Genomic DNA, 24,386 nt, shown 5'->3' with positions numbered 1-24,386 from the left:
AAAGGTGTAATAGGTCATTAGGAAATTAAGGGGTAATTTACGCTCCTAGAATGCCTGATGGTGCTCCCTGCATGTTTGACCTCTCTGTGTGTTCAGGCTATGTCACACACATGTGGTATTCCAATACTCGGGAGGTATAGGAGAATGCATTTTGGGGTGTAATTTTAAGTATGCATAGCCTCTGTGCGAGAAATAACTTGTTATTATGACAAAAAAACAAATCTTAATTTTCCCAAGAATTGTGGGAAAAAATTACAACTTCAAAAAACTCACCATGCCTCTTACTAAATACCTTGGACTGTCTACTTTTCAAAATAGGAGTCACTTGAGGGGTATTTGTAATTTCCTGACATTTCAGGGCCTCAGTACCGTACATTAGGTATGTTCAATGATTCAATGATTTGCACCATAGCTTGTAGACTCTATAACTTTCACACAGACCAAATAATATACACTTATTTAGGTTATTTTTTACCAAAGATATGTAGCAGTATACATTTTGGCCCAAGTTTATGAACAAAAATTACTTATTTGCAAGATGTTATCATAGAAACTAAAAAAAAGTGTTTTTTTTCCCCAAATGTTTGCTCTTTTTTTCTCTTGTCGCAAAAAAATAAAATAAAAACCCAGTAGTGAATAAATACCACCAAAAGAAAGCTCTATTTGTATGAAAAAAATTGTAACATTTTTGTTTGGGTACAGTGTTGCATGACTGAGTAATTGGCATTTAAAATGTGAGAGTGCTGAAAATTGGTATGGGTAGGAAGGGGGTATAAGTGCCATGTATTGAAGTAGTTAAACTAATGCCAGATGAATTGTGGATTGTTAAAGCGGAGTTCCACCCAGAAATGGAACTTCCGCTAATCGGATACCCCCCCCCCCTCCAGTGCCACATTTGGCACCTTTCAGGGGGGAGCAGATACCTGTCAAATCCCACTACACAATGTCTGGCCCCTCCTCCTGGCCCCTCCTCTATGAAGGTATCTCTGTGCTTGATTTGTTTTCCTCATGGAATCACAGCCGGGTGCACTATTTATTCAAATGCTTTAATTGTTATATATATATATATATATATATATATATATATTTTTTTTTTTTTTTTTATGTGATTTGGAAAGCAGTTCAGCCATGTTGAAGTCATATTGTCTTTTATATGTCTTCCATTTTATGTAGAATTGGCTGTGTTTAACTATGCTGATAAGTCAGCATGTCCACATCTTAAGTTACAAGGCCATTCTGGCAACATGATTTGAATGTACAGCCAGTTACTGTATACATATTTTTTCTTATCAAATCATTTGTTTTTATGTATGTTTTAGTCACAATGAAAAGGTAATTTTGTAATAGTATAGCTACTCTCAGCTATTTTATTCTCCCCAGTGGAGTTGTCTCTTAGCCCTTGTACACACGGTCGGAGATTCCGACGGAATGTGTCCGATCGGACCGTTTAGTCGGATATTCTGATTGTGTGTGGTCTACATCAGACTGTTTCCGTCGGAGTATCCGACGGACCAAGTTTTCCAACTTGTTGGTAACATTTTCTGACAAAATGCTCCAATCGGACATACTCAGATCATGTGTAGAGAATTCCGATCGGACAAAGTGCCACGCATGCTCAGATCAAATTCCTACACCAAAGCTATTGGCTACTAGCGTGAACGTAGTCCCGTCGTAATGAAATAACGTCATCACGTCGGATTTTCCGACAACTTTGTATGACAGTGTGTATGCAACAGTTTCGGACAAAATCCATCGGACAAAATCCAACGGACAAAATCCAACGGATTTGGTTGTCTGAATCTCTGACCGTGTGTACAAGGGCTAAGGCTGAGATTAGCTCTGCCTAAGCATATTAAGGTTCTAGGTTAAAGGTTATAGCAGGTATGGTTAGTGATCAAAATGTAATATATATTTTCAAAAGAGGGGAGATTGTTAAGAAAATTGTAAAATTTGTATATAATTGTATTCTCTTTTGTATATTTGTCTATACATTGCACACTGCATTCATTGTGCACACGGCACTAATAATGTTTTCATTACGTGTTTACATTCTTTTGAGTCCTGATTAGAATTAGCCTGCCTATGTTACGCCCTTGTTACCATGAACGTACAACTGAAATATTAATGTTATACCTACATAATCATGTGTGTAAAAAACTTCAACTGCACTGAATAAACAGAACAGTTATTTGGAAAGATGCTGAGTGTATCTTTTTGTGTCTGTTCCTTACTGCTGTAGTTATTGTTAATTTAAAACCACTAATCAATGTAAGGATAGTGGTTGCCCATCTAAAAAAATTACCGGAAAATTTACCTCCACCATCCACTGAAAAGTTCTGTGACTGTCTGGTGAACTCAGCGCTACCATAGCAAAATATTCAGAGGGAAAATCAACTAAAGACATGATATGTATACACTCTGGATTACATACATTCCTAAGTAGAGAAATAAACTCATATTCTAGAAAGAGGATAGCAGGAGACATTCCAATATGGCATCACCATCAGTATAGAAATGATTAAAGTGAGTGGGGCAAAAGGGCCTTTCAGCATACATTATTGGACATTAGTAGGTTGAGTAATGCCTTGTACACACGGTCGGAAATTCCAACGGAAAAGGTCCGATCAGATTATATTTTCGGGAAATATGATCGTGTGTGGGCTCTTTCAGACTGAAAGCAGGATCTCAAATTTTCCGACAAAAAAATCCGATCAGACTTTTTCCAATCATTTGTAGAGAATTCCGATCAAAGTGCCGCACATGCGCAGATCAAATTAGGAGACCAAAGCTATTGGCTACTAACCTCAACGTTGTCCCGTTGTAACGAACTAACGTAATCACGTTCCGAACTATCGGATTTTCTGACAGCTTTGTCCGACCGTGTGTATGCAACACCAGCTTAGGACAAAATCCGACGGATTTTGTAGTCGGAATGTCTGACCGTGTGTACAAGGCATAAGAGTTACAGCAAAGCCAGTAGAGCCAATGAGCAATCTTGAACAATATGTTTTTTCTTTTATACCTGTATGAATGAAATGTTTTGTCATTGAAACTATGCTAAATTGAGAACCAAGTGCTGCTTTTCTCTTGAATACAAAAAATAATAATCCAGTATTAAATTATGTAATGCGTGCTGTTATGAAAAAAATAGCACAATTCGTTGATATTGGATGTGACAAATGCTGAAAAATAAGCTTACCACATGCAGAGTATAGCGGATAGGAAGCTTGCCTTGCTTCCTGGCCCACCACCTCTGGTCACATCATCCAGCAGTGACTTTGCACTGATATCTGTGGATTCAAACTGAGCAGGAATGCTAAGACTGAGCTTCAGTAATCTAAAGGATGAAAACTACACATACCAGATATGCAATGAAAAAATTGCAGAAATCTAAGGCTAATAAAGTTAACATTAGATTATTATGGAATGAATGGTTAATGGAGTTGTTTTAATTCTATTAGTTTTAACAGATTTTGCACAATAATATCTTTTATTGTACCTGCAATACCGCTAGCAATGAAAACACAATTTTATATAAAGCACTATTTGTAATGAATTAAATGAGCAATTTTTCTTGTCTGCGATTGTTAAACAATGTGAGGGAGCTTAATCAAAATGTTTTTTTTTTTCTTTAAAGATTGTAGCAATTGTTCATGTATCTGCTCATAGAGTTGGCAGCGTCAGCACAATTTATACATGCAGCTTTAATTTGTGCTGTGATTTAATACCTGTGTTGTTTTGTACATCCGGCATAAGCCTCAAATGGATTTTTGCCAAACTGAATGGAAGCATACAGCATGGGCTTTGATTTTAATATGAATGAACAATATGCAAGGCAGCATGTCTTACCTGTAATTTAGATGCTGGAGAAAAAAAAGATTTTGTAAAATGGCTGGAATATGTGAACCATATTAGTATTTTTTTTCACTAAAGAACCAATTTCTGTTTAAACATTTTTGTATAGAGTTAGAGATGTATTTTAAACACGTCAGCACTAGATTCTTTTTTTTTTTTTTTTTTTATACACATGAAAAAAACTGTATTTTTGCCCATAAACTTTTTAAAATCCCCAGACCATGATATACTTTCTGAAAGCAGAGGTCTTGTAGAATAATAAGATAGTAGCTGCAATTTTTATGTTGCTCGATCTTTGTGCAACTGTTTATCAAACTCAAATTTTTAGGGGAAAAAAATATAATAAAATGTATTTTAGTATATATAAACACAATATAATAACCAACATTTTGATAAAATATAACTAATACCCCATCAGTTATCATCCAATAAGTAGACTCCAAACAAGCAAAGTCTGTGCGCCTTTGATATCACCCAAAAAAAAAAATGGTACCCAAAAATGTCCATAAGCAATATTTTTTAAGTATTTACAGCTCATCAGTTTAGCGTTAACTGCAAGCTCTGATGTTAAAATTATTGCTTTCGCTCCGATGTTAGCAGCAATGTTTCACACATATGCTCAAATGTGCTAAAATGCTTTTCTGGGCTTCAGGACCCAGCAGAAACGTTCAGCACATCTGTGCATGTGCATTCACACATGTGCAAGTGTGGGGAGGTCAATGAGGTTTGGGACTTCTTTTTCTGTGCATGCGCAACTCAATGCATGTGATGATGAACTCCAGGATTTGCCAGGTGCCTCTAGGTGCACCTAGGTTCATCTGTGCATGTGCCAGTCAATCAAAAATGGCAGCACTGGTGGAGGGAGCAGAGCCATGATCAAAGGGACTGTAGTTCTTATTTGATTTTTATTGTTCTTGTAAGAAATATGCTGACATGTGAAGAGAGCAGAGGATGAACTCATCAGTTAGTGGCGAATGCTCTTTTACTATCCAGTCAGCAGGTTGACTGGATAGTGCCTTTAAAGGTGCCTTACGTTTCGCTTTAATGTAAAAATCCATCACGAAGCAAGAGACTCCTTTATAATACCCCCAACAGGTGGGTACGCAATGGAGATGCAGAGGCTGGGCTGCCAGGTGCCTGCTGATTAATTTATTCTGCCAGTATCTAAGCCAAACTGAAATATTACTTACTGGTGCTTTAACCCATTAACATTGTATCCATCTCTTCAAATTAATCTTTTTTTCAGCTACACATTTTCAAACATGTGTTACATTAAGTACTGCTTGTACCTTAAGTGTCGGTTCACATAGGGGTGACTCAGATCCGACTTCAAGTCGCCCCAAGTCAGGTCGCACAACATGTAGAAATCAATGTAAGTGAATGAGAGCTGTCTTTTTTTTTATTTTTCACAAAGGTTTAAGAGAGCTGTCTTAATGCACACTACTGAAGTCGCTCCGACTTCAGAAAAGGTTCCTGTACTACTTCAATCCGACTTGTAGGCGACTGGTACCCATTGATTTCAATGGAGGTCGCCTCCAAGTCGGATCTCCGTCTATACGGAGGCGACTCTCAGAGAATTATAAGCTCTCAAAAGGAGTCCCCCCCCCTGAGAGCTCATTCTCTGATTGGCCACGGCAAGTCGCCTGGCCTGGGGCGACTTAAAGTAGTATTGTAAGTCGTGTCCAAGTCACATCCAAGTCGCGTCCAAGTCGCGTCCAAGTCACGTCCAAGTCACGTCCAAGTCACGTCCAAGTCACGTCCAAGTCACGTCCAAGTTACCTCCAAAAGTCGTGTTGCCCCTGTGTGAACCGAGCCTAACAGCTTCAGAATATAATACACTGAAAGTACAATAGATTCTAGATGAAAAAGTATAAGGATCTGAAAGGCATCAAATAAATGCTACAGAAGAAAATGTACTATTAAAAAAGATACACATTAAATTATAAAATACGCTTGAGAATTATGCTGTAAGGACTTTGGTAAGTGTCAGAACTACATGTTCCTTTTCCCGTGACATGTACAATGCAGAAAGTTACACCTGTTCAAACTGAATTTCAATGTCTCTTACCTGTCAATGCTGATGGCACAAAGATTAAGGATACTTGCTGTACACATCATAACATCAAGGGTGACAAAGATATCACAGTGGATCCGACTAAACCTCCACTCGCCAACCACCTAGGAAGTAGAAAGAGCAGGCGGAACAGAAAATCAATAGTGTAGATGTGTATCTCATGAAAAAGAATTAACTTGGCAAGAGGCTGGAAACTCAGAAAACCTGTAAGAGGTTTATACGGTGTATTTATACCAGATGTGTGCGAAGATAGCAAGAGATAGAGCACTATAAAAGGATCTTTTTATGTGAGATAAAAAATGATTTGTCATGGACGTTAAGGTGACAGTAAAGTTAAGTATTAGGATAAAATGAACATGGGGACATTAAATTTAATGGGACCTGGAAGATTTCAGGCTGTTCTTTTTTAACTTAAAAAAAAACAATCTTTAAAAGAAAAAGCCATGAATAATATGATTATTGGAGAACCACCATTTCTCCAGACTAGGTGATGTTGTGAAAGTAAAGTCAAAGCATTTTGGAACTGTATTTGGTTGCATAATTTGTCTAAAACACCAACCAGACAGGAGGGAATTCTACTGTTAACGTTTATGTCTGAGCAAATACAATAAAAACACATTCAGTATATGGTTCAGTGTTTCTATAATAAATGCTCCTCGTTTTTTTTTCTTTTTAAAAATGCTACAAATACAAAAAAAAGTGTTGATTCTGACAGAATATAGTGAGCTCCTTGTGATGGTGTCAGTCTAAGCCCCTGTACACACTGTCTGAGATTTTGACAACCAAATCCGTTGGATTTTGTCCGTCGGATCTTGTCCGAAACTGGTGCATACACACGGTCGGATAAAGTTGTCGAAAAACCCGATCTTTCAGAAAGTGATGACGTAATTTTGTTACGATGGGACTACATTCAGGCTAGTAGCCAATAGCTTTGATGTAGGAATTTGATCGGAGCATGCATGGCACTTGGTCCGATCAAAATTCTCTACACATGATCGGAGTATGTCCGATCGGCCCAGTTGGTCGGGAAATATTTCCAACAATTTGGAAAATTGGGTCCGACGGATATTCCGACGGAATCAGTCCGATGCATACCACACACAGTTGGATTATCCGACAACAAGGTCCGATAGGACACATTCCGACGGATTCTCCGACCGTGTGTACAAGGGTTCACTGTACCATTGCTGCCACCAGGATGTGATGTTTTGTACTCTCAACCTCATCTGGGGCAGAGATTCTTCAACTTGACATCTAAGCACCAACAAACTGATATTGAATATTAATGAGGTTGAGTAATTACACAGTTAACCCTTTAAACACACAAGTAGCCGCCACCATGTGTTTTAACAGAAACCCACACTGTTTACAGCATCTGCTTTAGAAATTCTGAACATTAAGACTTATCTGTGACACTTATTGCAACACTTAGACAAGAATATATAGAGTTTAAAATATGGTAGCTTTTTCGCTTAACATTTTTTAAAATATCCTTTTATTGAAACGAAAGAAAGGGGGGGGGGGGGATGTGCAAAGTGCCAATGGGACGTTTCTTAGGTAAACTCCACAGCTCCTGAGCTCAAGACCAATCATCTTTATAGAATCGGAAGCTGCAACCCGGTCCACAGTGTGACAATCCTTCTTCACAAGACTGGGGGATACCTGAAAGCCAAGATGGTGCCCACTGCTCTTCAACTCTAAGGCCGCATACACACGAACTGAGAATTGGCCAGCAAAAGTCTGATGTGAGAATGTGAGAAATTGTCACTGTGTGTATGCTCCATTGGACTTTTGCTGGCGGAATTCCTGCCAGCAAAAGATTGAGAGCAGGTTCTCTATTTTTCTGATGGAAAATTTCCGATCGGAAATTCCGACCGTCTGTAGCAATTCCGGCATGCAAAATTCCTATGCATGCTCGAAAACAATTTGACACATGCTTGGAAGCATTGAACTTCATTTTCTCGGCTCCTTGTAGTGTTGTATGTCACTGCATTCTTGACAGTCGAAAGTTCAGAGAACTTTTGTGTGACCATGTGTACGCAAGATAAGCTTGAGCGGAATTCCATCTGAAAAACCATCCAAGATTTTTCGGATGAAAACTCTGATCGTGTGTATGCAGCATTACTCTTCAGATTGTCAATGCTGCTGCCCAGTGGTGAGGATAAGGGAGAAAGCTGCAAAAGCTCTCCATCACCACATAGATAGGCTCTAGACTAGACCTTCTGGCACAGATGGGCCAGTAAACCACAGACCTGGATACTAGAGTGGAAGACAATAGAGTGGAAGACAATACCACCATATTGGAAAACGATGACAAGGAGCTTGAAGCTCTGCGAGAAGAAAACATCACTTTACACTATAAATTACCTGTAAAATAGGTCCCACAGTTCCAATTTGCATTTTTTCAGCATTCCAGATACTGAAAAACTGGAGGCCAGGCTACAGTGACGGTGGTCATCCAAGAACTGGTCTCCGCTATCCCCATTGAATGCCTCAAATTTGTAAGGAAATTCACATCTGGACCCCCAAGGGATATCATTGTTGTGTTCCTATATTTTTGCTCAAGGAAGACCATTCTATAGGACAGATACTGATGACACACTGCTATAAATTCCGGGAAATTATCTCTTTTGACTGTAGATATTATGCTCCTGGTGAAGATTCTTGCTACTAGACTTAGCCAAGGTATTGGAGGACTCATCCTTTGCTATCAAGCTGGCTTCATACTTGCTAGTGACAACATTAAAAAAATTCTTAAGTGGATAATTATATACCTATACAACACACCAAGGGCGTATGTGAAATATGCAGGCTTCATACCCTAATCCTTTTATAATATGCAGGGTACAAGACTGGGTGCCCACTACCCCCTACTATTTTCCCTAGTCATAGAGCCCTTAGCTCACTCAGTACAAGCATCACCAGATATTATGGGACTAAAGAGCTAAACTAAAGAGAAAACTGTCATTACAACTAAAACCTCTTTGTGGACAATGTAATCTTAACAACTACAAACCCATTTATTACTTTGCCCAATATGCACACCATCTTAATCCAGTTTGGTGTGCTCTCAGGACTACAAGTTACCCCACAAAAAACCAAATCCCTGAACATATCTCTACCCCCCCACACACACACTGCTTAAAATTCTTCAACAAACCTTTCAATATCAATGGGAACGCCACAAGCTGACATCCTTTGGAGTCTACTTGACTAGAGACTACCTTTCTCTCTTTCAAGGTTATCTACCAACCTCTTCTCCAGAAACTTTGGAGTCTTCTTAGTATCTGGGACACACACCACTTGCCCTGGCTGGGCTGTATCGTGGCAATAGATATTACTTACTTGCCTAGATTGCTGAATTTATTTAGGGACCCCCAAATATCAATTCTAGTGTCACTGCACTCAACCCAAGTACTGGTGATGCACTTTATAAGGATTAACTTTAAGACTAGAATCTCAGCACATGTTATGTACCAGTCCAAAGCAAAGGGAGATCTAGGTGCTCCATGTCTGTCAAAATACTACTATGCAGCCCAAATAGCCGACCAAATAACCCCCGAGATAACTGACCAAATGACCCCCAAGAAATCAGGAAACCCCATTGTGGGTTGAAATAGAAGCTCATGATGGTGCCCATATCCATTTATAGTCTCCCGTGGCTATCTCCCTGAGATAGGAAAAGTCTGCCTAACCCTATTACCCAATACTTGTTATGCCTCTGGGACAGACATGAATATCCAGGTGGCTTCCTTTCCTCCCACCTCCCACTCCTATCAATCATCCACAACCCCTCATTCACACCCAGATTTGAATCCAACAGGGCTTTCCAACACTGGATTGCCTTCAAAGTGGCCTGTCTCCACACCCTATTAACCTTGAGAGGTAATAAAGCCTTTTTGAACCTATTGGCATCATGGCACCTAATGCAATCTGGGCTATTCTGATATTTATAAGATCATACATTATGTATTGTCTTTAGTACATCCCAATAGAAATACCCTTTCTCTCACACCCTTTGAATCCAAATGCAAAAAAAAAAAATGCCACCTGCCAGAAATTATATATTTTTTTATACAATACCTTAACCACTTTCAGACCGGACCATTTTGCTGGTAAATGACCAGAGGTCTTTTTACACTTTGGCACTGCGCTGCTTTAACTGGTAATTGCGCGGTCATGCAATGTTGTACCCAAACAAAATTTGCGTCCTTTTCTTCCCACAAATAGAGCTTTCTTTTGATGGTATTTGATTGCCTCTGCGATTTTTATTTTTTGCGATATAAACGTAAAAAGACCGCAAATTTTGAAAAAAAATGATATTTTCTACTTTTTGTTATTAGAAAAATCCAATAAACTCAATTTTAGTCATACATTTAGGCCAAAATGTATTCAGCCACATGTCTTTGGTAAAAAAAAAGTCAATAATTGTATATTTATTGGTTTGCGCAAAAGTTGTCACATCTACAAACTAAGGTACGTTTTCTGGAATTTACGCAGCTTTTAGTTTACGACTGCCTATCTCATTTCTTGAGGTGCTAAAATGGCAGGGCAGTACAAAACCCCCCCAAATGACCCCATTTTGGAAAGTAGACCCCCTAAGGAAATTGATAAGAGGCATGTTGAGCCCATTGAATATTTTATTTTTTTGCCTCAAGCGATTGAATAATGACAAAAAAAAAATTTTTTTTTTTTTTTTACACAAAGTTGTCACTAAATGATATATTGCTCACACATGCTATGGGCGTATGTGAAATGACACCCCAAAATAAATTCTGCTGCTTCTCCTGAGTACGGGGATACCACATATGTGGGACTTTTTGGGAGCCTAGCCGCGTACGGGGCCCCGAAAACCAAGCACCGCCTTCAGGCTTTCTAAGGGCGTAAATTTTTGAGTTCACTTCTCACTACCTATTACAGTTTTGAAGGCCATAAAATGCCAAGATGGCACAAAACCCCCACAAATGACCCCATTTTAGAAAGTAGACACCCCAAGCTATTTGCTGAGAGGCATGTTGAGTTCATGGAATATTTTATATTTTGCCACAAGTTGCGGGAAAATTACAAACTTTTTTTTTTTTTTTTTTTTTTTCACAAAGTTGTCACTAAATGATATATTGCTCACACATGCCATGGGCATATGTGAAATGACACCCCAAAATAAATTCTGCTGCTTCTCCTGAGTACGGGGATACCACATATGTGGGACTTTTTGGGAGCCTAGCCGCGTACGGGGCCCCGAAAACCAAGCACCGCCTTCAGGCTTTCTAAGGGCGTAAATATTTGACTTCACTCCTCACTACCTATTACAGTTTTGAAGGCCATAAAATGCCAAGATGGCACAAAACCCCCACAAATGACCCCATTTTAGAAAGTAGACACCCCAAGCTATTTGCTGAGAGGCATGTTGAGTCCATGGAATATTTTATATTTTGCCACAAGTTGCGGGAAAATTACAAACTTTTTTTTTTTTTTTTTTTTTTTCACAAAGTTGTCACTAAATGATATATTGCTCACGCATGCCATGGGCATATGTGAAATGACACCCCAAAATAAATTCTGCTGCTTCTCCTGAGTACGGGGATACCACATATGTGGGACTTTTTGGGAGCCTAGCCGCGTACGGGGCCCCGAAAACCAAGCACCGCCTTCAGGCTTTCTAAGGGCGTTACAGTTTTGAAGGCCATAAAATGCCAAGATGGCACAAACCCCCCCCAAATGACCCCATTTTGGAAAGTAGACACCCCTAAATTTAGGGGTACACTAGTGAGACTAGGTAATAAATGGCGGGTGCCCTGAAACTATAAAAAAATAACTAACCAACCAGCGTCACCTGTAACAGTTATATGGTGATCACTGGTGAAAGGGTTAACTAGGGGGCAATCAGGGGGCTTTATGCGGTAGTATATGGGGGTCCCTGGCGCTATAAAAAGCTGCGGCGAACCTAAATACCTACTTGCCTAACTAGCGTCACCTGTGACACTAATACAGCGATCAGAAAAACGATCGCTTATTAGGCTGGGTTCACACTGGAGCGATGCGGGAACGCCACGAATGCGCGGCGGGTTCCCGCATCGCATGCCTCCCGGCGGCAGTTCACACTGCCCTATGCGAACTGCTGGGAGTGTCAGTGAAATGTTACTGACACCCCCAGATCAGTTCGCATATCGCAGTGCGATCTGCAAACTCGGATCGCATGGTGTGAACACCCATGCGATCCGATTCTGCTGCGGGCCAAAAAAAGGGTCCCGTGCGAATTTGCGGCGGGTGCGGCGGGTGTGGCGGGTGCGGCGAATGGCTGAACTCGAATCGCACAGAGATCGGATGTGATTTGCACTGCAGTGCGAATCACATCCGTTCTCAAACCGCTGCAATCTGAACCCAGCCTTAGTGACACTGGCGACGGGGGGTGATCACGGGGTTAAACCTTTATTGGGGGGGTTAGGGGGGTACCTTAGAACTAAAGGGGGCTAACCCTAACTGCCCTAACAGTTATTAGTCACAAATGACACCCGCCGGGTGATCAGGGGGTTAAACCTTTATTAGGTAATAAATGGCGGGTGCCCTGAAACTATAAAAAAATAACTAACCAACCAGCGTCACCTGTAACAGTTATATGGTGATCACTGGTGAAAGGGTTAACTAGGGGGCAATCAGGGGGCTTTATGCGGTAGTATATGGGGGTCCCTGGCGCTATAAAAAGCTGCGGCGAACCTAAATACCTACCTGCCTAACTAGCGTCACCTGGGACACTAATACGGCGATCAGAAAAATGATCGCTTATTAGGCTGGGTTCACACTGGAGCGATGCGGAAACGCCGCGAATCCGCGGCGGGTTCCCGCATCGCATGCCTCCCGGCGGCAGTTCACACTGCCCTATGCGAACTGCTGGGAGTGTCAGTGAAATGTTACTGACACCCCCAGATCAGTTCGCATATCGCAGTGCGATCTGCAAACTCGGATCGCATGGTGTGAACACCCATGCGATCCGATTCTGCTGCGGGCCAAAAAAAGGGTCCCGTGCGAATTTGCGGCGGGTGCGGCGGGTGTGGCGGGTGCGGCGGGTGCGGCGAATGGCTGAACTCGAATCGCACAGAGATCGGATGTGATTTGCACTGCAGTGCGGTGCGAATCACATTCGTTCTCATAAACCGCTGCAATGTGAACCCAGCCTTAGTGACACTGGCGACGGGGGGTGATCACGGGGTTAAACCTTTATTGGGGGGGTTAGGGGGGTACATTAGAACTAAAGGGGGCTAACTCTAACTGCCCTAACAGTTATTACAGTCACAAATGACACCAATGCAAAAAAAAAAAAAAAAAAAAAAAAATGACATTGGTGTCACTGTGACTGGGGGGCAGGGGTAATTGGGGGGGTGATCGGGGGGTAAAGGGGGGGTGTGAGTGTGCCTGGCATGTTCTACTGTGTGTGGGATGTGTTGGTGCAACTCACTGATCCGCTCTCCTCCGTGTCGGAACGAAAAATACCGACACGGAGGAGAGAATACATCACTTCCTCTCCTGTGTTTACATTACAGGAGAGGAAGTGATGTCACCGGGGATTTCTATTCGTCGGGAGCGATCGCGAGGGGGTGGCCATGAATGAATGGCCGTCCCCTCGTCCGGGATCGCTCCCGAACGAAAACCGACCGCCGCAGGCACCGGGCGGGGGCCCGATCGGGCCCCCGACCCGCGGGAGGCAAATCACGTACATGTACGTGCTTATGCCTGCCCGTGCCATTCTGCCGACGTACATCGGCGTTAGGCGGTCGGCAAGTGGTTAAAGTGGTTCTAAAGGCTGAAGGTCATTACCTTCAGGAATTCTTTGCGTGAAGGTAGAAAAATCTTCTGTGTGCAGAAACCCCCCTCAGCCCCCCCTCAGCCCCCCCTCAGCCCCCCCAATACTTACCTAAGCTCCCTCTCGATTCAGCAATGTGTATGAGATCTTTGGCTCCTTGATGACTCTCCCTCTTCATTGGCTGAGACCATTGGCTCCCACTGTTCTCAATCACAGTGAGCCAATTAGGAGAGAGAGAGGGTGCGGGGCAGAGCCACAGCTCTTTGTCTGAAGAGACACGTAAAGCAGCAGCTCCAGAGCATGCTTGCTTGAGTGTTCTCATTGCAAGCTGCTTGCTCTGGGGGCACTCGATAGGAGGGAGGGTCCAGGAGCGCCAGTGGGGGACCTGAGCAGAGGAGGATCAGGGCTGCTCTGTGAAATACCACTGCACAGAGCAGGTGAGTATAACAGATTTATTATTTAAAAAGAAAACAAAAGAAAACTGCTAAGCTGACACCCCTTTCACTTAATTATGTTATTATCCAAAATGAGATCAAGACCTACAATATACATTGGACCAAACACACTGGGACCAGATCTGTACCACCACAAAATCATGTTCTCATAACCCCAGTATGTGTGTGCCAAGTGCTGCTTTGGTGGTACATAGTTCCACCAGCAAGTCTTTGCAGATTCTTCTTTACAATGTTCCTGTGGCTTCAATACTGGATCCTTTCTGCATACCTAGTGGACCTGCCCAGTTGCCTAACACTTTTGGCAGCAGGTGTAACAGCTTCTATGCACCCTTTCCCATCTAGCCCTTACCATGAACCCAGTGGAAGCTCCTCTCAATCACATACCCATGGAGATCTCCAAAACTTAATTCTCCAAAACTCAATTTTATTTTCTGTTCTCACAGCTGCAAAAAAAAGTAATTGAAAAAGTATGGCTTTCACACTACATTCCAATTTTGGAGTCCACTATAAAGTAAAAATGAACAGCACGACCCCAAAACAATATGCCCAAATTTTGCCTAATCTTGGATCCCTGGATCATGGGCCTATATCGGTCAGTCTTAAAGCACCTTGCTTTATTCACCAATGGTTACCCCCCCCCCCCAGAGAACACCCCCACCCCACTCTTCTGTCTCCTCTAAACTACACCTCTCTGTTCTCACCTGCCACCACCCACAACCAACCCCCTCTTTCCCTCTCTCTCCGCTTTACTTGTCTTCCTTTTCAGATGCATGAGCTACATATGCAACTCAATTGGCCATATGGTACTGAAACAAAACTCCCTCCCTTATGTCTCTAGCCTATTATCAGTACGGTTAATTTGAGTGCCCTATTATAAATGTCATGATATTTGAACAGAATGTCTCAAACACTCAACATTTATGATTTTATTTCCATGCTGAAGTCTGGTATGTATATTTAGTTTTGCCTCTTTTCGAGACTTATAAAGAATGATTTAATGGATAAAAGAGAAGAAACAATGATGCAAGATTTTTTTTTACAGAAAAGGGAATATTACAAAACATACTATATCAATGGTAAAATAAACAGGATTAACAAAGAAAGCTACTTTTGCCTGTTTTTTGTTCCTGTGCAGAGTCCAATTCACTTTATAGTAAATCTGACAGAGTTGCTGGCTTTCTCATAAATTACTCTTTCAGTTTCCCTAGCAATTTTGATGCCAAACAAGAGCTATCAAGCTGCAAATCCAACTTTTCTGGTCCATGAAGTGGGAATTTATAGACAAGACATAACCAAAGGTGTTTAATGGGTGTTGGGGTATTTGTGATGCTCTAGCAGACATTAACCCCTTGAGAGTGTCCCATTGGATTAAACACATCACAATACCGTTATTATGGTATTAACAATATTCTGTCAATTATATTGATGAGGAAAGTTCTAAGAAAATCTGTTCAGTTCCCATGTAAAAACTCAAAAATTGATTTAATAATAAAACAGCAAAATATTACAAGAACAATATCAAAATGTAAAATGTAAAAATAACATCAATATTGTAATTATTTTTTTTTTTTAACAATTTTATTGAAAAGAGATAATAGGCACAAAGGTTCAGATATACAGCGAGATCCCCAACAATCGGGGGGAGTAAGATGTTAACAAAATTGCAAATTAAACATACAACAAGTTCGGTAAGATTGTGTACATGAACATTCTTGGATTGAAAGGACCATAAAGGTGTGAGATGTATAGGTATAGATTGCTAGGTATCGGGCAACTACCAAGAGTGGGGAAAAGGGGGAGTTGAGATGGAGAGGAGCGTAAGGGGGGCTTGGTATGATCTGCAGCAGGGGGCTAAGGAGATATCTGTCCCCGTGAGGTGGGAGGGCCCATCTGGGGGATGGGGTCGGAGCTCAAAGCAAGGGGGGATGGGTCTGTTTCAGAAAGGTCCAGGGGTAAATGGTAGGGCAGGGTAGGTAATAGATTTCCAAGTCGCTTCATGTAGGTTCTTGAAAGACGCTTCGGATAAAGGCTGGAGTGACGTCACGTTGGGGGTCTGTGGCATGGAGTGCAGTGGTATGTCTGTGTGCCTAGGTTGGAGGAGAATGGGCAGAAGGGTGTGGGTGTGGAAAAGAGGGGAGAAGGAGAAAAAGAGAGGGAGGGGGGGGGGTGGTGGGGAAGGGAAGCAGCCGTGGGATGTAAAGGTACAGGAGAGACTGGGGACGTTTGGGGTCCCCTTCCCCAGGACCCCCCGGAGCATGGAAATTGACACATAAGTAGATATCTTGCTCGCCCTTCTGGTCTGGTGATCTCCAAAGTAAATTAATATCATGATATGTAGATCCTCACAGCCAATACTTAATTCAAAATGTCCCTATTTGTATGCGTCCAGGTAATCAGCAGTGGTCTGGAAGTGTTTCCAACAGGCCCATTTTGTTCTGAATTTAGAGGGGGTATCTCTGGATATGTGAATCAGTTCCTCCATTTCAGCCGTTTTGCTGATTCTGGTGAACCATTCTTTAATGGAGGGAATTGTGGATGAGCCCCAGTGAACAGGGATGCACTGTTTGGCTGCGTTGAGCATGTGCATAGCTAAAGAGCCATGGTAAGTTCGTCTCGGCAAGGGCGAGAGGTGAAGGAGGCACTGGGATGGGGTTGGATCAATGTCGTATGTGGTAATTTGGGAGGTGAGTCTGCAAACTTCTCTCCAGTAATTCTGCAGTGAGGGACACGACCACCAGATGTGGAGTGGAGTTCCTCTGTCTAGGTTGCATCTCCAGCAGATGTCAGTGGCGTTGGGGGCAAATTTGTGAAGAAGGGAGGGTGTACGGTACCATCTCGATTGAATTTTATAACCGTTCTCCTGAACGCTGACATTTAAAGATCCCCTGTGAATTGTATGGAAGATGGCCTCCCATTGCTCGTCATTTATTGGCAATGCTAGGTCTTCCTCCCAACGTTTACATGCAGTGGTGGAACCGGGACGTTCTCCATCAAAAAGTAGGTTGTGTGTGAGCGCTATTAGATGTCTTTGGGGGGTGGATTGGGTGCACAGTGTTTCGAACGGAGTCAGTGCCCTAGAGCATTGTGAATTCGCGTTCAGGGAGCGCAGGTAATGAGCGATCAATAGGTAGGTCCAAGGATTGGTTTATCCACTGAACTGGCGATGTTCTGAGTGGGAGCAAGTGTCCCCCTCTCATAAAAGTGGCAAGCGTTCAGTCTGTCTTTAGGCCAGTTATCTAGTAAGAAGTCCGGGGACAAGCCAGGTGGGAAGTCTGGATTGCATTTAATCGGGGTTAAGGGTCCCGGGATTGAAGAGATCGTCGTGTGGGAACAGATCTGCTGGAAGCATTTCACCGTAGAGCGTATGAGGGGGTGGGGGATGGTGGGGATGGCTACATGAGACGGTTTCATCCAAGGTAAGGAGGCGAGTGGGAGGGAAGAGAAGGAGGCCTCCAGAGAGACCCATTCTTTGTTGGGATCGCGAACATTCCAATCAACAATTCTAGTTAAGTGGACTGCTCTATAATAGTTGAGTATGTCCGGAAAGCCCAGGCCCCCAAGGTGTTTGGGGAATATTGTAATTATATTGTTAAGATGAAGATTAAATCAGATGTGTATCTTTGTGTGTGTGTGTGAAGCTGTTACATCTTCCTTCAATGTCTCGTGGTGTGTCTGCAGCAAATCAACTAAAGCTGGCCATACACCTATAGATTATCTGCAGATTTTCTATGGTTAGATGGAAAAAGTGGGAGATTCCTCCATCCACACAGTTTAGCGAACATGGAGGAATCTGTTGCACTTTTTCCATCTAACCATAGAAAATCTGCAGATAATCTATAGGTGTATGGCCAGCCTAACTGTGTTTCAGTTACTAGATTTTACTCTTAAAATCTGTCCCCCACTTTATCTTTAAAAAGGCTGGTTTAAGGTTCTCATGTGTCTTGCAGTAATACAGAAAACCGTGGGCTTTAATCCCCTCACCTAATGGTGGGAGTTGCTCAGTCTCTATGCATTGTCATTCCTGAGGAGTGGGCAAGAACAATGTGTGAAACAATTTTAAGTATAAAATATACGTTTCCTTTAACATAAGATAAAAAAAAAAAAAAAAAAAAATATATATATATATATATATATATATATATATATATATATATATATATATATATATATATATATATATATATATATATATATATATACATACATACACAGTATCTCACAAAAGTGAGTACACCCCTCACATTTTTGTAAATATTTTATAATAAATTTTTATGTGACAACATTGAAGAAAGTTCAACATGGCACCACATGGCAAAGAACTCTCTGAAAAAACAAATTGTTGCTCTACATAAAGATGGCCTAGGCTATAAGAAGATTGCCAAGACCCTGAAACTGTGCTGCAGCATGGTGGCCAAAACCATACAGCGGTTTAACAGGACAGGTTCCCCTCAGAACAGGCCTCGCCATGGTTGACCAAAGAAGTTGAGTGCACATGCTCAGCGTCATATTCAGAGGTTGTCTTTGGGAAATAGACGTATGAGTGCTGCCAGCATTGCTGCAGAGGTTGAAGGGGTAGGGCGGTCAGCCTGTCAGTGCTCAGACCATACGCCGCACACTGCATCAAATTGGTCTGCATGGCTGTTGTCCTAGAAGGAAGCCTCTTCCAAAGATGATGGACAAGAAAGTCTGCAAACAGTTTGCTGAAGACAAGCAGACTAGGGACATGGATTACTGGAACCATATCCCATGGTCTGATGAGACCAAGATAAGCTTATATGGTTCAGATGGTTTCAAGCGTGTGTGGCACCAACCAGGTGAGGAGTACAGAGACAAATGTCTCTTGCCTACAGTCAAGCACGATGGTGGGAGTGTCATGATCTGGGGCTGCATGAGTGCTGCCAGCACTGGGGAGCTACACTTCATTGAGGGAACCATGAATGCCAACATGTACTGTGAAATACTGAAGCAGAGCATGATCCCCTCCCTCTGGATAGTGGGCCACAGGGCAATATTCCAACATGATAACAACCCCAAACATACCTCCAAGACGACCACTGCCTTGCTAAAGAAGCTGATGGTAAAGGTGATGAAATGGCCAGGCAAGTCTCCAGACCTAAACCCTATTGAGCATCTGTGGGGCAACCCACAGATGGAGGTGGAGGAGCGCAAGGTCTCTAACATCCACCAGCTCTGTGATGTCGTCATGGAGGAGTGGAAGAGGACTCCAGTGGCAACTTGTGAAGCTTTGGTGAACTCCATGCCCAAGAGTGTTATGGCAGTGCTGGAAAATAATGGTGGCCACACAAAATATTAAAACTTTGGGCCAAATTTGCACATTTTCATTGAGGGGTGTACTCACATTTGTTGCCAGTGGTTTAGACATTAATGGCTGTGTGTTGAGTTATTTTGAGGCAACAGCAAATATATATATATATATATATATATATATATATTGAAAACCCAATGTTTTTATGAATATCCTAATCAAGAAATAGTAGTAGTATAGAGAACTTATAATCTTAACTAAAACATAAAGTTTTTCATCTTAAGAAATGTGAAACCTTTCTTCTTATGTGATGGGGGAAGGTGAGGGAAACCAACTCAAGATTAAATACTAACACATGTTGGCGCTCTATAAAAAATGCTTATGAAGCTTATAACTATGTGTATACTTTTACAAGTATAAGAGTCTATATAATTTCACTTTTTACATAAACAAAAGATATAAAAATAATATATATATATATATATATATATATATATATATGTATATGTATATGTATATATATATATATATATATATATATATATATATATATATATATATATATATATATATATATATATATATATATATGTATATGTATATATATATATATATATATATATATATATATATATATATATATATATATATATATATATATGGCACACCTGTGCGATATTGTTAGTGTAAGACCCAATGGTAAAGAGAAACAGAATAATAACACACTGTACTGTATATTTACCATCACCTTGGTACTCATCACTTCACCAGCTGTAATAATAGATAGCATCTCAGACATGGTATCAATTAACAATCTGAAAGTTTACTGAAGTAAAAGTTTAACACAATTAACAGTGTGATAATTCAGAGACAGTAAATGGCAATATAACAGTCAATGAAAATGTGAAACTGTATTCAACTATACCATAGATAGCGTATATAAACAGGTGCACAGTGGGACAGGTACCCGATACCATTTAGCAGCTATATTGAGCACCTTCCCACTGAAACCTCCGAGCACACACACATACTAATTCCGCAGCGCAATGCTAAGAACATACAACAGCACAATACAATATAACTTTGTATCATATACTCAAGGGCTCCCCCTAGGTTGCAATACACTGTTCACTCTGTAAACCAAAGTTGTGCTGTTTTATAGCAAATTACAAAGTCTCTTGTCTTCTTCCTCTTCAGCTAGCTCAGGTTATTAAACTGCAGTATTTGTAAATCCAATAGGGAAAAACAAGTGCACAGCAGACTGTATGATAGGTGATGTGCGGATAATAGTGTACTTGTAATACAGGAAGCACTGGTACTTTCTCCTTAGCAAAATACTTTCTCCTTAGCAGTGGTTGTGATGCAGCATTAACTTTATATCACAGGGAAGGCAACCCTGAAATTCCACTGTATGCAAGCTATGGATGAATGAGAACACTTCTGTGGGACTACAAGTTCCACAAGCAGTCTGTAACTAAATAACAAGGCAACAGTACACTATATTGATCTAGGCAAGTCCCCGCTCACACAACAGGCCCAGATGCTTGCAAGGCTCCTTTCCTGGTATCTCAGTTCCATCCAAACTGGTGCCGTCACACGGCACCACTCCTCCTGATGACCGATGTAACTGTACTGCAGGAAACCTTTAGAAATCTTGGATCCTCCGGTCCATCCACACGCTGGTCCTCCTGACTGTGCTCTGGAACTCCTCAGAGGCCAAATGATTCTCCTCCATGCCTTCCAGGTTGCAGTCTGTCACACACACAGATCTTACTGCAGGCAGGCTTTGAATGTTCTAAAATGCAGACCGATCCTTCTGCTCGATCAGCAGGGCAGTTCACAAGGATCCCTCTAGGGCAGGCGATCCACTCTCCGCTGTAGGCCCCGGGCGCTCCCAGCGCCTCCTGCTGTGTGTTGAATGGCGTCCGGAGAGAGAGAAAACATGCCAAGCCTGTCCTTTTTATTTGCCTACCCAGCAGGCTGTTCTGTAGCTTGGCATTGTCTGTAAGTGAACTGAGCATTATGGGTAGGTAGTTCCCAGGCTGATTTAAAAACAAGAGTCACTTGAACATTGAACTACATTTTCCTTAATGCTTTGCAGCGCTGTTTCTCATTAATTGTAAGAAAAGTCCTAACAGCATTAACATCAAAAGGACACTAAAGGGAGCCAAACTCTTAGCCCTTGTACACATGGTCGGAGATTCCAACGGAATGTGTCCTATCGGACCGTTTTGTCGGATGTTCCGACTGTGTGTGGTCTCCATTGGACTGTTTCCGTCGGAATATCTCATGGACCAACTTTTCCAACTTGCCGGTAAAATTTTCCAACAAAATGCACCAATCGGACATACTCCGATCATGTGTAGCCTACTCCGACGGGCAAAGTGCCACGCATGCTCAGATCAAATTCCTAGACTAAAGCTATTGGCTACTAGCCTGAACGTAGTCCCGTCGTAACGAAATAACGTCATCACATTATGTACAATCGGATTTTCCGACAATTTTGTCTGACCGTGTGTATGCAACATCACTTCCGGACCTCTTCCGGAATTAATCCATCGGAATTACTCCGACGGATTTGGTTGTCGGAATCTCCGACCGTGTGTACCCCTGCGCTACATATACATATATATATATATATATATATATATATACATCTCAATTATTCTATAAAGATCTAATCCATCCATTCATTTGTTAATATCTGTTAATTGATGTACGTTAGATATTAAAGAAACTTTCTAACATTTCCCTCTCAAAATGATTGATTATACAATCTTAATCATTTTGTTGTCTAAATTCATTTACAACCACATCTCATTTGTATCCATACATGCTTTTAGATCTTAAGATAATTGATTTGAATATATTTTCAATTTTGATTCTATATAAGGAAAAAATGAACTTATTAAACCTTTTGCTTCAAATACCATATAAAAATTTCACTCTTGTTTTTTTCTTTTTCTTTTACCAGGCAATCAATCCCCTTAATATTCATAAATTCAAAATGTAACATTCTTGTACAATACTTTGAAATATGGCACAGACACAGATGCGAATCGCCACATCCCTGTTCAGAGCTGAACAGGGAAGTGGTGATTCACATCTGTGTCTGGGCACCGAGGAGAGGGCGAGAACAACGCTTACAAGCTCGCACACCTCGGGTCCGCCGTGGCCACAGTCCAAAGTTTGTGCTGTTCAGGAGTGAGGCTTGCTGTGACTTTGATATCTATTAGCTGGCTTTTGAACTGTGAAATGTGAGTGTAAAGGTTGAAGTGTTTTAATAAATTGATTCATTCGGTTTTACAATATTGGAGTACCTTTATTATTTTACATGTGGAATATTTGAATTTGCACAATGGATGATTGGAGCAATGGTTCGCTACTTGCTGTTTGCTGATAAGTGCTTAAGCCTGATACGAAAGTGCAGGCATTGGGAGTCGGTGAGTGCATTTCTTAAGGGAGTGGAATCACTGATCAATTTGGTGTGGTGGATGGAATAAGAGGAGAACATTACTTCAAATGATACTTTTGGACACTCTCATGAACTTTATCTTAATTGTGTTTGTTCTGTAACACATTTATATGGTTCACTTATCACAGGATGATACAATTGTTGTTCTCACACATGTTGTTCACACCATTTAATTGTTGTTACGTTTCTTGGGAGTTAGTTATAATATATAGTTAAAGTGGTTGTAAACCCTTACAAACCACTTTGACCTACAGGTAAGCCTAGATTAAGGCTTACCTGTAGGTCCAAGAAATATCTCCTAAACCTATATGGTTTAGGAGATATTTGCCCAAAAACGGGGGCCGTAGACAGCGGTGCGCAGGCCCACTGAGTGCGGCATTTCCAAGAATGGAATGCGCGGGAGTGACATCATCGTCGGCTTCGCCGAATGACAGCGGCGGAGCTGCGAGACGCCACCAACAAGATGGATGCGGCGGACTACAGGGGACAGCGGTGACTTCGCTGGCTCCTGTGTCAGGTAAGTGACACATAATGGACTACTATGCGATGCATAGTAGTCCATTATGCTTTGCCTTTGCAGGGAATAAAAAAAGAGGAAGTAAACTCATTAGGGTTTACTTCCTCTTTAAGTGCCACTATTTTTCCTTTTTTCTGATTTTAGTTTTAAAAGGTAAAATATGATTTTCACTTTACATTTTTTTCAAGTGGCAGCTTTAGTTGAGGGAGCAGGCTTTGTCTAGGCGCAGCAGTGGGTATTTAGGTAAAGGGTGGAAATTTTTGGAATACCTGCAGTTTTTGTCAAAAAATTATAATGCCTTGTAAGATGTTGGAATTGGAATAGCAGAACTGTTTCTAACTTTTTCCTGTGATAACTGTCTCTGTCCATGATTAATTTGCTTATGAAGGAATGCCACCTGACTTTTCATCAACTGAACTGACTTTGTGTTCAGTTTCAGCCCTGCTGTTTGTAACAGAGTCAATAACTCAGACAAAAGATGACATGTTGCTCTATACTCCGTGTAGACAATAAAAACGTGTCCACATGCTGGAAAATACATTCTGATCTAGTGAATTTTGATAATACTTTCTTTAAACACTCGTGCACTATACCGTCACTAATGTCCAATCCTGGAATTATTCTAGTGAATGCATAGGTTTCTTTATTAAAGCCGAAGGCAAGTTTATATTGACAGCTTTTAGCTAATGATATAGAAAAATTAATATTGGTGATTTCCAGTTAGACTTGTGCACAACGGAAAATTTCATTTAGTTTCGGTTCGTTGTCATTCGTAAAATACATCATTTGGTTCTGTTATATTCGTTATGTTACGTTAATACCTTTTCGGATAATTTGTTATTATTCGTAGAGTGTCGAATTCATTCGTTCGCATTCGTTGAAATTCGCTATTTATGTATGTATAGACATTCGTGATAATGATTCGTAGTTTGTAAAGTCGTTTGTT

General features: G+C 41.2%; 1 protein-coding gene across 1 annotated transcript in view; it reads right to left on the bottom strand.

The window, feature by feature from the left end:
* The window catches only part of DRD2 (dopamine receptor D2), a 640,087-nt gene that overhangs the window by 119,837 nt on the left and 495,864 nt on the right, over window positions 1–24,386 (bottom strand). Inside the window, exon 3 of the mRNA XM_077458131.1 lies at window positions 5,924–6,033. Coding sequence (XP_077314257.1) covers window positions 5,924–6,033 — 110 coding nt within the window. The remainder of the gene's footprint in view (window positions 1–5,923; window positions 6,034–24,386) is intronic.

This window comes from Lithobates pipiens, unplaced genomic scaffold (genome assembly GCF_037356315.1).
Source record: "Lithobates pipiens isolate NorthernLeopardFrog02 unplaced genomic scaffold, aLitPip1_a1.2 Scaffold_27, whole genome shotgun sequence".
Taxonomy (NCBI): Eukaryota; Metazoa; Chordata; class Amphibia; order Anura; family Ranidae; genus Lithobates; species Lithobates pipiens.
This window is presented reverse-complemented; position numbering and strand designations above follow the sequence as displayed.